Here is an 18,372-nt window from a genome sequence, read left to right on the forward strand (position 1 = left end):
TGGTCATATGTTGATTAATATCAGAAGGTTAACATTTCTAACCTCAATCATTTTGTTATATTTTCTAATCATATAACGATTGATTAACGTCAGAAATCTAATCTAATATAATGTTAACTCAGTTTTCTGATGAACAAGTGATTGCTGAGAGACCTGAAGTAATCAGCTTCGATTCCATCGGTTCACTGCTATCTGGTTTTCAATAGTTGTCTAACTAAGTCTACTTCATAATGTAAGCTATAAAAATTCAACAAACAGAAAATCTACTAGTAATGTTACCCATATTCCGCTCTCCTTATTTATATGAACATGTGATATGAAGTGTAATACAAACGTAAACTGTTAAACTTAAAGTCATATGTCTTTACACATTTCATCACTCCTAAAAAAGAAAAAAATGAACGTTAATTTTTTTAAATCCCGACAAATATATCACACTATTTCATCATTAATAACATACTACATACATACAAGTAATAAGCGTTGGGGATAAATGCCACGTTGTCAAGTTATCAAGGTGTATCATAGTCAGTAATTACGATTGTTTTCGATTAACAAGTGACTCAATTGTCGATAATTTAGAGTAATTTATATCATAGATCAAATTTTTTAATTCATCATAACAGAGAGCCCTACACTTGACACGTCTATATCATGATGAAGTAGTATTTTCGTATTATAAAAGTTTACATTTTCAATGTGAGCCAGCAAAAAGAAATTGACGGAGAATAAAATATGCCCTTCGTCATGGGTTACGATAGTGTAAGTAATTATTCCTACTTTATTTTGGTTGGTTACCAGATACTTACTTACTTACTTACTTACTCCTGTTACTCCCAATGGAGCATAGGCTGCCGACCAGATACTAGGTCAAAATTACGAACGACATTGGAACTGATCTTCAGTTGGTCATAAGCATTTAAACTACCATATGTTTCAATCAATTAAAAGTATTTCAGTTATCAACAGGTTTAAAAAGACAAAGAAAACAGACCAATAATATTTCACCTTAAATATGAACCAATCAAATTATTAATGATAAATTTGAAATTTTCCCAACTTCTGATTGGTTAATATTTAATTATTATTCATTCAACTTCAATATTGTTTCATTATTATTTCAATGCAATAACACTGTTGTTGTAGCATGCTTAGTAACAAGATTAAACAACATTCATAATTTGCCCATATATATAGATAATACATAAGGGAAATAAGTAGTATATGACATTTTATTCAAATGATTATGTAATATACATTAATTTTGAACCATTTTAACTGTAATGAATATAATTGTATACAGAACTAATAATGTTAATTATGGCCATATTATCTCCTTCAAATTCTATTCATATGACAGAATACTTCATATTTTATTAGAAAGCAGTTATATGACACACTACTTATATATATTACTTTTATTAACAGAGATTCATTGTAGAAAACAATTAAATTCTAATGTTACCATTATTCATCATCATGGTATATCCCCTAATCCCTTGACTAAATCAATAATCCATGGAATTAATTCAGCAAATAAACATTCCATCCATGGTACAGTTGCAACTGATCAAATGAATCCTAATGATCTAACAATGAATCATGATTCAATTACATCAACAACACTTCAATTATCATTTATTGTTATTGAAGAAGTTAAAATAGGTAGTTTAATAGGTAATTTATTAGATAAATTACATTTACAAAATCCTAATTGGTTACTTACTAATACATTAATTAGTAGTACTGTGAATCCAAATAAAAATAATTTATTTGTTAATTTAAAACCAATTCCATATGTAAGCTTAAATCAAACTACTGGTGATTTATTAGTACGTACACGTATTGATCGTGAAACATTATGTGATACAACAGGAACATGTTGTCATACTGAAAGACAAATTGATTATCATCTATGGTCAACTACTACTAATAATAATAATAAATTACAAATTATGAATGATGATAAATTAACTGGACAATTATCAGTTATTTCACCAGATTGTGCATTACGTATGCTTGTTTTATTTCAGATGGATAGTGAACAATTTTTAGAGATTATTATTTATATATTGGATATTAATGATAATACACCAAGATGGGTACAATCTGTAATTGAATTAGAAATTCCAGAACATACAGCAATTGGAACAGGTTATCAATTACCAGAAGCGGTAGATCCTGATCAAGGACCTATGCATACAGTTGTAGCTTATGAATTAGAAAGTAAAGCGTTTAGAGAAAATATGGATCAAACCGGTAAAGATTATTATCCCAATTCATTAAATAGAGAGATACAAGATAAACAACCATTCAGTTTAGATGTACGTGCATTGGATAATTCAAATTCTGAGACACAAAAATTTTCATTAAGACTTCGTATTGAAGAAGATTTAGATCGGGAAACACGTCCTACATATGAACTGATTTTATACGCAATTGATGGTGGTGAAGCGGTTCAAACTCATTCTGAAAGACATTACACTCCAAGTGGTACTTATTCACTTCCGAATGTATCGAATAGGCATACAGGATCAGTGCTGATACGAGTACTGTTGATGGATAAGAATGACAATGCACCCGGTATTTAAGAACCCTGACCAAGTTGTCGTTATTCCAGAAAACACAAAACCCGGTACAGTTATATATCAAGCATCAGCTAATGACTTGGATTCTGCTGATCATAATTCTTTAGTATATAAAATTGGACCATCAGCTAGTGCGGAAGTGTTGAGATGTTTTCGACTGAATTCAGAAACTGGAGAATTAATCCTTATCACGCCGTTAAGTTACCAGAATGCCAGTGTACTTTCTTTAGATAGCATTAATACAGTTACAAACGTGAACAATAGGATGGATACAGCTTCATCTATACCATTAATTGGTCATCGCATACCAATTCAAGTTAGCGATCAAATACATATCACAAAAATGACTCTAATTGTTAGTATTCGAAAAATCAATATGAATCCGCCATCAATTCATGTTGCATCACATCTACGCTTATCTTCAAGAGGCAATCAAATATGGATTGCTGAAGATGCTCAATTAGGCTCACTTGTTGCCATGATTAATGTAATCGATTCCGACGATATTACACCACAAAGTAGATCAAATCAACTCATGAGTAGAGAAGCAAAATCCGAATGTCGTAGTAAACATGATTCGTTTGAAGTTTTACCTCTTCACACTGTGACGAATACGGATTTTAAATTAGTACTAAAAAAATCATTAGATCGGGAGACAAAATCGTCTCACAGTGTTAAAATTGAATGTTGGGATTCAGGTGAACCGCCATTAACAGCTGAAACCAGTATTCTAATACAAGTAGATGATATAAATGACTCACCACCAGTGTTTGATCGTCAATTTTACTTTACTAAAATTAAAGAAGGTCTTGATCCTTCTACACCAATTATACAAGTTCGAGCTACTGATGCAGATTTAGGAAAAAACGCTGAAATTATCTATCGATTAGTCTCACAAGAATATACATTAGCGACTGCTTTACCAGATACTATGTGTTCTTCACTTAATTCCCTTCATATTGAAAAGAATCTTATATCGATCAATGAGAATACAGGCGAGTTAATTAGCCAAATTTCATTAGATCGTGAAAGTATTGCATTGATCAACTGTACAGTGGAAGCAATTAATAAGAATCAGTTATATTTAACTGAAGATGATAAAGTGAATACAATGTATAAAACTTCTACCCAAATCATTATTACAATAGATGATTTAAATGATTGTAAACCAATGTTTAATGAATCATCATATGAGTTTACTGTAGTTGAAGGTCAAAAATCACATTATCAAGTAAGTTGATGTCTGATCACATGGATATATTTATATATACTACACTATACTATAGGAATGATTGTCAGTGTATCAGTTGTATCTTTTTGTGCCATTTAATTATGAAATGCAAACACCTGAACCTGGACGAAGTGAAATATTCGATGAACCTGACATTTATCATTTAAATGCGATTGTCACTTGATGAGAAGTTTTCTCTATTTCTATTTAGTTTGAATGGATTAAGTTTCTGGTAATTGATGGAATATATTGGTTAGCACTTTTTAGAAATTGTTCTGTAAAGTAACTGGATGCAACCTTTAGAATGTATTCTTTGATCTAGGATTTATGCTATTCATTATTATTAAACAAGGTTCATCATTATCTGATGCTGCATAAAGTATAAAAATTGTATAACTTTGTATATACGTTAGGGAAGTTGGTACTAATCTGTTCATGTTAAGATCAATCTTGGTAACAGAGGACAATGAATGTTTATCATCTACCCTTATTAGATCATTTGACTTTATTTTTTTTCGCTGTCATTTAAGTACATGTTCAGACACGCTAATTTAGAGATAACCATTACTCCTCTCTATTTATAAGTAAATGTTTTTAACAAGTACATATGTGATCTGATTGTTCGGAAAGTATTGCGCTAACTTATCTCACATAGTTCTGATCATCTTCGTTTCCTTATTATACTATCCTAAAAAAAGTAGTCATATTTTGTTGTAATATTGGTTCAAAAAGGTTGTAATATGTCACTCACAATTTCCTATTATTTCAAGTTTTAAACATTCGATTGCTTAGAATTTATTCCAAACACTCTAATTAAATGATATTCACGACTAAATACAATCCATCTCTATTGATATATCTGTATCCTGTGTAGATTACTTCGACGTCGTCATATCTCACTTACATCCAGTTAACTAGTTCTAATTAGGTCTAAATGATTGTTCTATATTTCAATGGTTATAATGACCAATCCATCTATCCTATAAACTGAATTAGTTATTTAAGAAATGAACAAAACAAGTCACAGATGTTTTTTAATATTATTTTATTGAGTATCTGGACCAGTTTTTTTTTAAATATCATATTTATTCCATTCAGTCATTTAGTTCAAAAAATACAACATTACCGAACTAATCACATCTGACCTGTAAATTTTTATTATATTTCACAACCAGGTCATAATAATGAGCAAAGATGGATAGTGGCTAATAGTGGAACGCAGGATGCGCGTTTCGTCAGCTGGATGTACCTGCATCACAGGGTTGATGATCATTCTGAGACTCGAACCCATTACCGTCCGCTTCAAACGCCATCACTTTATCCCCTTAACTACTAAGTCCTGATAGCCACCTGCTTGTGCAATAGGGTCATATTTAATTTGATTTATCTATTGTTCATCGAACAATACATCTACTGTTGTTGTTGTTGTTTTTCTTTCTGTACACATTTGTTTGACTAAGATAAACTTCAATAAATCATACTAAACCGAATATGTTAATGTGTATCTTAATCAGATTATAAATAAGATTGGTTATCATCTATTAAAAGGTTTAATCATGTACTTTATATATAGATACTTGATACAAACGTACTATATAGTACATAGATATAAGCAAAAAATGTAAATATAATTGTATATCCTTTGTATTCTTAATTTATTCATTAATTATAGATACCGTAAATTGATGACATTAAAATTACAGTTTTATTGACCTTTACATGTTATATACATAAAATTTATATATTCTCATTAGAATTTGTTTGTTTGTTTGTTCCCCCCTTTATTTTTTCCATCGGATACTAGAAGATTTTTTTTCTTTTTCGTACAAACAATTTTCTTCCTTTTTTTGTTTCTTTTTCGACTTACACCTAAAATGTAATTTGACTAACATAAATTGTAAACATATAACTTTATACATATGTATCTATGCATACAGATAACCTGGGGTAACATATATTGATTGTACTGGTTGTACTTAAACAAGTGTATGTGCGTGTGTGTATGTGTGTGTTTATTGCACTTATAAGTAGTGTTTAAGTATTCTTATGTTATTCGATGATATATATTGTAATACACATACTGATATATAAGTGTATTACAATTATAATTTATATACATTTTATAGACTTATATAGAGTGCTATATAAATTTACTCAGAAACAACTTTTTTTTTAGAAAATGTAAATTTCACAGAACAATTATTCGTATCAGAAAGGGGTTTTGTGGAGATTTTAGTAATTTCTTTATATAGTTGAGATCATGAGTCAATTGAAGCTAGACCGCCATGGAAAACCTGGAAGCACTGGACGACCGTTTCGTCTTATTATGGGACTCCTCGGTAGTGTGCATCCACGATCCCTCACTCGCGGAATTCGAACCCAGGACATATCACTCTCACGCGCGAGCACTTAACTGATAGACCACTAAGCCGGCATTTGTATGTTTATAAAATACACTAGTTAGAAAGGTTATAGCATGAAGCACGGTTACAGTAATGTATTCTATGAATCAAATATACAATATCATTAAAAATCCTTCTAGTTTGTTTATTGATTATTTGACTATTTTGTAAAAAAATTTCGTAAAACTTTTTTTTGGGGGGGTAGTGATTGGTTGTCATTTATGTTGCAAAAGTTTCCAATCAGTTCTATCTCCAACATATATCTATATGTAATCACTGAATATGTTATTTGAGGTATAAATTCCATTTTTAATTCCCCCTCCTTTCCATTTCTCTTTTTCAAAAAGAGAGATCAATATAGATATCTATCAACTACTATAATGTTTCCCATATTAAATTTTCTGTTCCAAGCTTTCCATATATTCTATGGTAAACATAAATAAATAAGTATATAAAACAAATCTTAAGCCGAAAAATTTATTTCAGTATTTACATATATGTAAATGACGTATCTTAAGGAGTTGAGTAGACCTATTTATTTATCCATCTCTTTTTGAATGGACTGAGTTAATTTTCATCACATAAAATATGGAAGCGAGTACTAGTAATCGTTTCGTTTGGCAACAAGTGCGTTATTACATCAAAATTATATCATTCGTATAGAAATAGATTTATTAATGACCTCATCACTGAAAGGAACTGTTAGTTTGTGTAATTTTTACTGTCATGCTTAGAAATTTGTTTGACAAGTGAACTAATTCAATATATTATGCTTTATAATAGTTAAGAATATCGAATGATCTATCATTTCAGACATTTAATAACTATGATCAGAAAAGGTTTTATGGAGATTTCAGTATTTTCATAATTGAAATCATGAGTCAATTGAAGCTAGACAACCATGGAAAACTTGGAAGCACTGAACGGCCGTTTCATCCTATTATGGGACTCCTCAGCAGTGTGCATCCATGATCCCGCCTCATGAGATTCGAACACAGCTTCAATTGACTCATAATTTAATAACTAGCTCGTCATCTATTCATTCTAACAAGACAAAGTAATTTTGATCATTTTCTTAGTTACAATTGGTTGTTAAAACCATAAAATGAAAAAAAGTCACGTACACACACACACACGTATTTATACATTATAAATTCAATTACATTGATTTTTTTTCTTTAGTTAGTATGATCATTCTTTCTTTCTATCTTGAAGTACAATCAATACAAGTACCAATTAATAATAGTACGGTAAGAATAATAATAATAACATCAGGAAGTCTACAAAGTGTATTATCATATGAATAGAATAAGATTACTGCCAATTAAACACAATGAATTATGTTTCCTGTTACATTAAATAAGATTGATTTACAGAAAGAAAAGGAACACTTCCTGTGTTATTATTATTATTACTACCACTGGCTATTACTTTGCTATTTGTGTTTTCAATAAAGCAATTAAAATATTCCTTTTCTTTTTCCTCAAATAATGATAGTTGACAAGTGTCGTTTTCCTCTACTCCGTAAAATGTTACTTACTAACTACATTTTTCATTAGTAATAAATTAAATTCCATAATGCAATGGGGAAATTTTCTTTTGAACAATTAAAACAATTAACTCTATTTTCATAGTTGAGATCATGAATCAATTGAAGCTGGACCACCAAGAAAAACTTGCAACCACTGGAAGACCGTTTCGTCCTATTGTGGGACTTCTCAGCAGTACGCGTCGATGATCTCGCCTCGCGAGATTCGAACCCAAGACAACTGGTGAACGGTTGTTCAACTTCATGGACTGGTTGAAGTTAGACATTGATACCATCGGATGCCGGAAGGTTCAGTGGTCTATCGGTTAAGTGCTCTGGAGCTAAACTGATAGGTCCTGAGTTCGAATCTCGCGAGGCGAAATCGTGGATGCACACTACTGAGGTGTCCCACAATAGGGCGAAACGGTCGTCCAGTGCTTCCAGGTTTTCCATGGTTGTCTAACTTCAATTGATTCATGATCTCAACTATGAAAATACTGAAATCTTCACAAAAACTCCTATTTATTAACTCTATGTCTTCATTTTTTTTGAAAAAAACTTGTTTTGAGTATTTCAAATGTAATAATACAAAGTCTATTTAAAATCAATGTACTATTGAGTGGTGGTTTAGTAACTATGTGGATGAATAACTCAGTTGACTCGAGACTACTTAGTCTTATTATGAGGTGAACTATTCAGTCTGGTTTTATCAAATAAAATCTGTAACCAACAGATAAATAAATGGCCATAGAAAAAAAAATCGGAAAATTAAAATTAAATAAAGAAAATAAATTAGATTAACTGATAATCAATGACTGTTAAAATGATCGGAAGTAGTATGTTGTGATGAACTAATAAAATTGATGAATAGAATTATCCCTTAGTGATAAGGAATTTCCTGAATGAATAAAAATCAAGGAAAAGAGATAAATATTTTATTTTAATTGCTGAATATGATCTAACAAAAATACATGGAATATTTCTTGTCGAAGTATAAAGTTCATTATCGATTTGATGTTAAACAGTTAGAGACAAATTTTTAGAAATCTTTGAAATTAAATCATATGCTAGTCGGAATTCATCATTAGGAAACATATGAAATCTGAAGGGAACTGACACTTCCTTTGGGAGTTGAACCCTAATCAATCATTGTCATATTAGAAAAAAATAATTAGGAGTTGTTTGCGTCCAAGATTATCTTCTGTATGATTGAAATGCATTCAATCATAACTTCTGCCTTATAAAAACTGTTTGAACGATCCCCGAACTTAGGTAGTATTGTCCACTAAAATATATCTGGTCACGCCTATCTTCAGTATTCATACCACTTATATGCATTTGATAATGTCAGCCAAAGTAGTTACACTGGTGGTTGGTGTTTGTTAGATCGAGTTGTTCTCATGTCTTTCTATTTTATTTACTTCACTATGATACTTTCGTCGAAATTAAAACATACTCAACCAATATTGAGTATACTTATTTGAGCTATAATCCGTGATTTTAATGCATTATCTTGAGACCTCACTAGTTCGTTCCCGTACTTTAGTACTACCATGAGAATTAGCTATTTGATTTAACAGTCATTGATATACGGTAAACTCCGTACATTCAACTCGACAAGTGAAAGGCAAGTGCTATCACCAATTAGTTAATGACATCAATCCCTTATTCAAGTGTAACTATTAATAAAATTGAATTTATGCCTGTTACCCGTCTTCGAGGATCATAGGTCATCCATCAGCATTCTTCATCCAACTCTGTCCTAGGTAATCCTTTCCAGTTCTTTTCATTTGTTATTGATCCTTTTTATGTCTGCTTCCGATTCCCAACGAAGTGTGTCCTTCAGCCTCTTTTCTGTTTCTCTTGACGATTCCAATCTAGAGCTTGCCTCGTGATGCAGTTTGATAATCTCCTCAATGTATTTCCTATCCACTTCCAACGTCTTTCCCTAATTTCCTATTCAGATGGAATATGGTTTGTCCTCTCCCACAGTAGGCTGTTGCTGATTGTTTCCGGTCGACGGATATTGAGCATCTTGTGTGGACAACTGTTTGCAAATATCTGCACTTTCTTGACGATGGTTGTGGTAGTCCTCGAAGTTTCAGCTCCGTACAGTAGGACTGTTTTGATGTTCGTATTGAAGATTATGATTTTGATATTGGTTGATAGTTGTTTCAAGTTCCATATGTTCTTCAATCATAGGCACTCGGCCATTTCTTTGTCGATCTTTGACTTTATGTTCGCATTAGATCCTCCTTGTTTATCAATGATGCTTTCCAGGTACGTGGGACTTTCCACTTCTTCTAGAGTTTCTCCGTCAAGTATAGTTTGGTTAATATTCTCTGTGTTATGTTACGAAATCTTGCTTTTTCCCTTGTGTATGTTGAGGCCTACTGCCATAGAGACTGCTGCAACACTGGCTATCCTTACTTACATTTGTCGGTGTGTATGGGACAGAAGAGCTAGGTCATCTGCGAAGTCCACGAAAATAAGACTACTGTATAAAATATTAGTTCAGGTAACATGAGTTTTGACAAAGCAACAAAAAGATGGGATGTATTAGGAAAATTTTATGTATTTGAATCATAAATTCCGATAATCTGATCACGTAGATACTTCTCTCGGTATTTTTATATGAAAGCCTAAAAACATTAGTTAAATATTTTTGCATACACAAATCCCTTGACAAGTATAAGAGTAACCAGACTGTTCGAAATGTACAATACATGTACATCTCACGTTTTTTTAAATCTTTTCCGTCTTCTCATTTCTCTATCAAATTTTATTAAAAAAGACTAACTGGTTTACAGTAAGAAGTTTATTCTGACATTTTAAGTAAGTGGTACAATCAATGTTCTTCAAAGGTACTTATGTCTATTTGATTTTACTTAAAGTGTACTTCACATTCATGATGACATAATCATCAATGACTTGAATGTAATTTATTTTACTATCATCACCGTTAATATTTAGGTTTATGATCAAGTCTCAATCCACTATACTTTCGTATTTATTTCTGTAATTACTCTAATAATAAACAACGGTTCACTGAATATGATGCAAAGTAAATCACTATATATATAAATATTTTTAAGCAAAGATGTATAGTGGCTAGTAGTGGAATCCAGGATTCGCGTTTCGTCCTATTTGTGACTCATCAGCTGGATGTACCTGCATCTCAGAGTTGATGTTTACTCTGTGACTCGAACCCAGTACCGTTCGCTCCAAACATCATCGCGTTATCCACTCAGCCACTGAGTCCTGATAGCCACCTGCTTACGCAATGAGGTGAAGTTTAAATTTACTTAGTATTGTTTGTTTGAATCTTCCCATTGGTGTTTAGGACTGCAACTGGTCAGTATCTAATTGGCATATATGCATACTGTGCGTTTTGCCTCGATATATCCATCTTTGCTTACAATGCTTGTGAAATAAGGCTATATCGAGGCATTACGTACAGTATGCACATATGTCAATTAGATACTGACCATTTGCAGTCCTAGCATATCAATGGGAAGATTCAAACAAACAACAAACTAATTGAATATAAACATTTTTGTTTGGTTTAATTATTGATTTATGTACTAATTTATGCATCAAGTGAGTTTTGTTACTATGCCTTATTATATGTCATGTAATGAGTAACATATACAGTTTCTATTATCCTAATTAATTAATGGTTAATTAATGTAGGAGATATGACGGTACCTTAGGGAGAGAGCAGAGAGAGAGAGAGAAACAGTAATCATGTTATTCTTACATGATTTGGTAATTACAAGCTTTTATAGAAGTTTGAAGTGTTTACTTAGAAAAGGACGGTATATTTAATGTCATTTTGTTACTAGATATGTTTATGCTAAAACATTGGTACAAATATGTACATATCACTCCGTTTTATGAAAGATTATAGAAATGAATAGGTTAAATTATTGTTTCTTTATTTAAACATATCAGAAATCCTTATCTATAAGGAAAAAGTAGTATAGATATTCATTGAATGTACTTAAAATGAATCATTGGTTTCCAATTACATGATTTACTTTTTGGATGATTACATTTGATCTACAGAACTGAGTTAATTTCATAAGTATATTACTACTATTATGTCTGAAGTGTTTTTGAATTCACTTAGTCAGCGAACGGAACAAAGATTTGTTACCAAAGACCAATAAGCTAGCTATTCTGAGGCGTTCCAGATCCAGCTAACTAGAGTAAGAAGTCCAAGTTGGAAGCCGGGGAAGATATATCCCGTAAACAGCCAGAAGCACATCATATATATATATATATATATATATATATATATATATAGCATAAAATTGTCCTTGGGAAGCATTACAAAATAGTACACTAAAAGATACAACGGACCAATAGCGTTTAACATATATATCCAAGTGGGAAATACGACTCAAAGGTGAAAGGAGAGCTTTTGGCGAGAAAACAAAGAAATTCAAATTTTTCAAAATAAAATTACAAAAATAAGTCATTTACCAAGTAAGTTATGGGGATTTAATATCCCCAACAACTACTTAGTAAATAGTATGACAGTCATGAAGTTTCTTTCAACTAAGTACTACAAGAGGAATATTCTGTTTTTGTGTGTTTAGTTGTTCAGTTACATGAAAAAAGTGATCAACAACTTTAGTTTGCTTATTGTTTGATACAATAAAAGTTACAGCGTGATTGTAATTAATAACTTGGCTAATAAATAGAAGTAAAGTAAGGAAATAGCTTTACTTCACTTTACTGAATATTATCGGTTATGTGTACAGTTAAAATCTGTTTGTACATGGTACTTTTGTTTTCATAGAAAATGTGAAATTGTTGAGGAGACCCAGAAAATTCCCCGAAAAATGCTCAAAGGGGTCTTGAGAACACTGAGAAATTTCTTCTCCAATCACCATTCAATAGAAGTTTACCAAAAACATATGACTAGATGATTACCTATTCTGCTACCATGTTTAGTAACATTCCAGAAGCCTAAGGCTATCTAAAATGCTACAAACATCTTAGAATTTCTATACATAAACATACCTTTTCTTTTATGTACAAGTTGCTGTGTCGATTTAGTCTGGAGGTTATTAGAAGAGCTTAGAAAACCGAGTCATGCGTAGAATTTGAAGATCTATCAGGAATAAATTGAAAGCATATACTTTCGGACTGTCACTAAATAGAAAATACTGACTTATTAAAGAATTTGTGCTTAGTTTCAAAAAATGTCCAGAGAACTATTTCACATTTTTTGAGTATTCAGTCTACCTTTCTTTGTGTGATATAGTTAAACATATTGACTTTGAACTACCCAAGCTACATCACCACTGGGATTTAGGTACATCCAGCCTATGACTTTTAAATAAGACGACATACAAATGCCTGATTCCGCTACTAGACACGGTTAAACTTTGTTTAAACGTACTTGTGACCTAATGAAAATATAGCGATAATCTGCACTGGATGTACATACGTAAAAAAACTGACCAATTGCAAAACCTAATATTAAAAGTGGGAAGATTTAAACTCACACAAATGAAAGTTTAGTAATCGCATTCAATATTGCGTTTTTGTTAACAAAACTGATGACAATCAATTGGGCTCAACGATGAAGAATATAATACTTATGTAGTACATTTGTGGTTGTTGGAGACTGAAAATTCTCTAGTATGTAAAGTTACACAGCAAAGTGACTTGGTAGTATACTTCAACGAAGATATTCAGTGTTAAGCAGTTAATCCTACACAATACTAAAACACTGATAAATGAATATGATTTATTAGTTTAACGAGTAATATATAACTTTACACTTATCGAGTCCGTTTTACTGATGATCATGCTAACTAAGAGAGTAGTGCTTATGGATCTGACAATATCTATATGTAATACATTATTGCCTTTCGAAGGTGAGAGCTTTCAATATCCTAAATTTGAAGTTTATTCTGAGAGACCGAAATTCAGTCTTATTTTTAAATAGATATAAAAAAGGTATAGGAAGCAATCTGAAAATCTCAAAAAAACACTGTTAGGTAGTAGTTATTTACCCATTTTTCAACGTTTAGTCATTGCAACATCAAGTAGTTTCGTACGTTTTCTTGTGCATTTAGTAGCTGAATGCTGCGAATACGAATACGATTTTCATTGATTTTACTTCAAGCTCTAGATTTCACTTTATTTGTTATCTGTTCTTTCATTCCATATATTGAGATGAGTAACAGTGATACATTCATAACAGACAGATGTAAACAAATTTAGATGTTTGAAATGAAATTCCTAGTGAAAATTATCTTCACATATGTTGCGGTTATCCAATAAATGCACAAGAAAATACCCTGTAAATGCTGAATATCGTACTTTACTTTCACACTCACTGACTAATACATCCTTAGAGAATAACAATAATCTTAACAATTTACACTCATCAGTCATATGCCCTAAACTGGAATCTACAATTCCTTTATCCGGTGCATAATTTGTTTACATATTTTCATCAGATAATACATTCTTTAATCTGATTATTATTCTATGTTAACACTAATGATGATTTAGTTTAATTCACTCAGTGTCGTTTGAAGCGAAAGGTACTGGATTCGAGTCCCAGAGTGAATATCTACTCTGAGATGCAGGTACATCCAGCTGACGAGTCTCAAATAGGACGAAACCCGTGCCAAACTGAATTCCACAACTAGCCACTATCCATCTTTGCTTACAATGCTTGTGAATTAAGGCTATATCGAGGCGATACGCACAGTATGCACATATACCAATTAGAGACTGACCAATTGCAGTCCTAACACATCGATGGAATGATTCAAACAAACAATACTAAATGAATTTAATTCACTTCTGTTTTCATATTCTAAGATAATATCTTCAGACAAATGGTATCCTTATATAAATGGAATATAATTATTATTTAATCAAAATTATCCATACTACTAAATTAAGATTGTATATATTAAAGGAGAAAGACTGGGAAACTGTGGTAAAGAAAAAACTTTGTAAGCATACCTCAATGCACACACACACATACACATACACGCACGCACACACGTTCGTGCTAATAGCACATATCAACTAAGCACCAACATAAAATAGATTGATAAATAGGTACGTGTATGCAAGTTTACTATATACACAATTACCTAGTAAATAAGTGATGAACAGCAGTAATATGAAACTCTTATTATTATTATTATTTATATTAGATTCAGATTAATTATCAGTAAAACTATACAGATTTTTATATGACAGTTTTATTTAAGTATATGCATACAACTGACTTGTGGAATGTTGATTTTGTTTCAAAAAAGGAAGATACTTAATTGACTGACGTTCGGTTAGGCAATGTTTTACGTCAGTAATTCTACATTTTTTGGATTTTTTTTTAGAAAAAATAACCCTATAAATATCAATCTTTGTTGATTTCGACAGTTAATTAACTGTTATTTACAGAAAATTTGCTTAAACTCTAGACCACTGATCCTCCATTCAATTGTGTTAAGGTCTAACTTCAACCGATCCACGGTATTGAGCAATAGATAAATCATTGTCTTCAGTGAGTTACTATCTTACAACAGACTCGGTTGAACTCCACTGGTCACTGCTTCTCACTAGAACTTCAGGAAATACCTCTTGAAATCAGTCACTAATGGGCATATGTTGATGAATATCAGAAGGGGTTTTTATGGATATTATAGTAATTTTAATAGTTGAGATCATGAGTCAATCGAATCTCGTGAGGCATGGTCGTGGATGTGCACTGCTAAGGAGTCTCATAATAGGACGAAAAGGCCCAACAGTGCTTCCAGGTATTCCGTGGTGGTCTAGCTTCAATTGACTTATGATTTCAACTATTGAAATACTATAATATCCACAAAAAACCCCTTTGTTGATTTCGTTAGTTAATTAGCTGTTATTTACAGAAAACTTCGTTTAATAAATATTCATGTAGTTCTAATGAGAAGCAGTAACCAGTGGTGTTCAACCAAGTCTTTTGTGAGATATCACTTACTAAAGACATTGGTGAAATGTTTGCTCGATTTCTAAGATTGATTGAAGATAGCCATTAACACCGTTGGATGCCATATCAGAGGTTTATCGGTTAAGTGCTCTAGCGCAAGAAGTGCAGGTCCTGGGTTCGAATCTCGCGAGGCGGGATCGTGGATACGCACTGCTGAAGAGTCCCACAATAGGACGAAACGGCCGTCAAGTGCTTCCAGGTTTTCCATGGTGATCTAGCTTCAATTGACTCATGATTTCAACTATAAATAATGTATTAAATTAACCTGATTTGTAAGTGATATATGAATGTACAATGTATGGGTTATAATATCATAGGTAGTTGATGTGATTGTTGACTTTGTTAAAAAGAGAATAAAACTTACGTAAACAACATTCATTTTATTACTGATGCCAGTAGTGGAATGTCAATAACTGATAGAATATAAGATTTTCTGATAATCTGCTGTTAAATAATAAACTGTGGACAACCTATGAGCAAATTTAAAGTGAATTTGAGAGTGTCCACTTATTTACCAGGGGTTAAATGAAGGTTATCAATATGTACGAATAAAGATTATGATTTACAGTTGATAGTTAGGGTTAAGAATTAGATTTCATGTTTTCATCATTAACTGATTCAGCTGAAATGCGAAAAACGTTATTTAGCCAAATGGATGAGTAAATTTTGCGTCAAAATCCAAGATTTGTTATCTTAAATCTGATTGGTTGGTCTGTAAATTATAGTCTCGCTATAATTCTTCAGGTGTGAGTTTTGCTTACTTACTTATGCCTGTTACTCCCAATCGAGCATAGGCCGCTGACCAGCATTCTGCAATCCACTTTGTCTTCACCCTTCCTTTCTAGTTCTTTCCAATTCTTGTTCATTCTTCTCATGTCTGTTGCCGTTTCTCGAAGTAATGTGCTTCTTGGCCTTCCTCTTCTCCTTTGGCATTCAGGATTCTATGTGAGGGCTTACTGTATGACGCAGTTGGCTGCTTTCCTCAATTTCTGTCCTATCCACTTCCAGTGCTTCTTCCTGACTTCTTTCTCTGCTGAGTTCTGGTTTGTTGTCTCCCACAGTAGGTTGTTGCTGATAGTGTCCAGCCAATGGATCCGAAGTATTTTCCGTAGGTGTGATTAGTGCTCAGTTACAGTGTTTAACTAGAATCTGATTAATGTCACCGATTAATATTTTATATCTGCTTTCTAATTTTCAATGTCACATACAAATTGATAGAAATCAGTGACAAAACACTAACACTTAACCAAAATTAATCTCCACTTATATTTCAAAAGAATATTTGAAATCATTCTCGTTACTATTATGTAACAATTATCTAGCTAATAAATAATGAAAACAGTTCATTGAAAGTAATCCACTTGGTTTTGTTTGCTTGTATCATCCTGTTGTTGCTTAGGACTGCAATTGATCAGTCTCTTGCTGGTATATGTACATCCTGTGCGGATTGTCTCAATATTGCCTTAAGTCATAAGCTTTATAAGCGAAGATGGATAGTGGCTGGCAGTAAAATCCAGGAAGCGCGTTTCGTCCTATATCAAGTAGATTAAATTTCATCTCATTGCACAAGCAAGTGGTTATCTGAACTTAGTAGCTAAGTGGATGACGTGAAGGCGTTTGAAACGAATGGTACTGGGTTGAGTTCCTGAGTGAATATCAACTCTGAGATGTAAGTACATCCAGTTGTCAAGTCCTGAATAGGACGAAACGTGCGTCCTGGATTCCACTGATAGCCATTATCCATCTTTGCTTATAAAGTTCAATGAAGAGCCTTATCTTGATCAAAAAATATAACACCTAATTGATTTTTTAAAAAGTCATTAATTTACAGTGATCAAACTATAAAATCAGTGTATATTTGTAAGCAAAGATGGATAGTGGCTAGTAGTGGAATCCAGGACGCACGTTTCGTTCTATTTAGGACTTATCAACTGGACGTATTTACATCTCAGAGTTGATGTTCACTCTGGGACTCGAACCCAGTACCTTTCGCTTCCAACGCTATCGCGTTATCCACTCGGCCACTGAGTCCTGATAGCCACTTGCTTGTGCGATGGGGTGAAGTTTTAAATTCATTTAGTATTGTTTGTTTCAAACAAACAATACTAAATGAATTTGGTGTACATTTGTTGTTTATGTTAAAAATAACCCCCATCAATTCATTGCTATTTAACTAATAATTCCGATCTAAATACTGAATGAAACAAGAAATAAGTGAGAAGGTAATTTTGTTTCCTAGTCAAAGAGTAAAGTATTAATATGTATGTTAACATAATCAAAATACAATTACTCGATAAAATGTTATTATTCTATAAACTCTTTATCATAATGTAATACTGTCTACTTTATTCTAACTGTTTTGATAATGTATGATAACGTGTGAATACATGTTTACGTGTCGGTTTACATGTATAAGTGTGTGTGTGTGTGTGTGTGTGTGATATAGTCTACGTGTGTCAGCATGAAAAAAAACGAAATTTGTACTCGATAAATATGTTTTCTTTTGACATGTTGAGACATTATTTCATATTGGGAGAATTACTGATGCAAAAGAAACTTTAAGTGCATAAAAATATTCTCTCTAATATATATAGTGTTAAAATTTACTTATA

At 32.1% G+C, this 18,372-nt stretch overlaps 1 protein-coding gene across 1 annotated transcript; it reads left to right on the forward strand.

The window, feature by feature from the left end:
• Window positions 1–1,595: 1,595 nt before the first annotated feature.
• Window positions 1,596–3,828, forward strand: Smp_131010 (putative protocadherin gamma; the record flags this gene model as incomplete). The annotated part of the gene is made up of 4 exons (XM_018797362.1): window positions 1,596–1,881; window positions 2,002–2,233; window positions 2,318–2,583; window positions 2,621–3,828. The coding sequence occupies 4 exons, from the start codon at window positions 1,596–1,598 to the stop codon at window positions 3,826–3,828; spliced, it is 1,992 nt and encodes a 663-aa protein (XP_018652412.1).
• Window positions 3,829–18,372: the final 14,544 nt, after the last annotated feature.

Source organism: Schistosoma mansoni, chromosome 4 (genome assembly GCF_000237925.1).
Source record: "Schistosoma mansoni strain Puerto Rico chromosome 4, complete genome".
Taxonomy (NCBI): domain Eukaryota; kingdom Metazoa; phylum Platyhelminthes; class Trematoda; order Strigeidida; family Schistosomatidae; genus Schistosoma; species Schistosoma mansoni.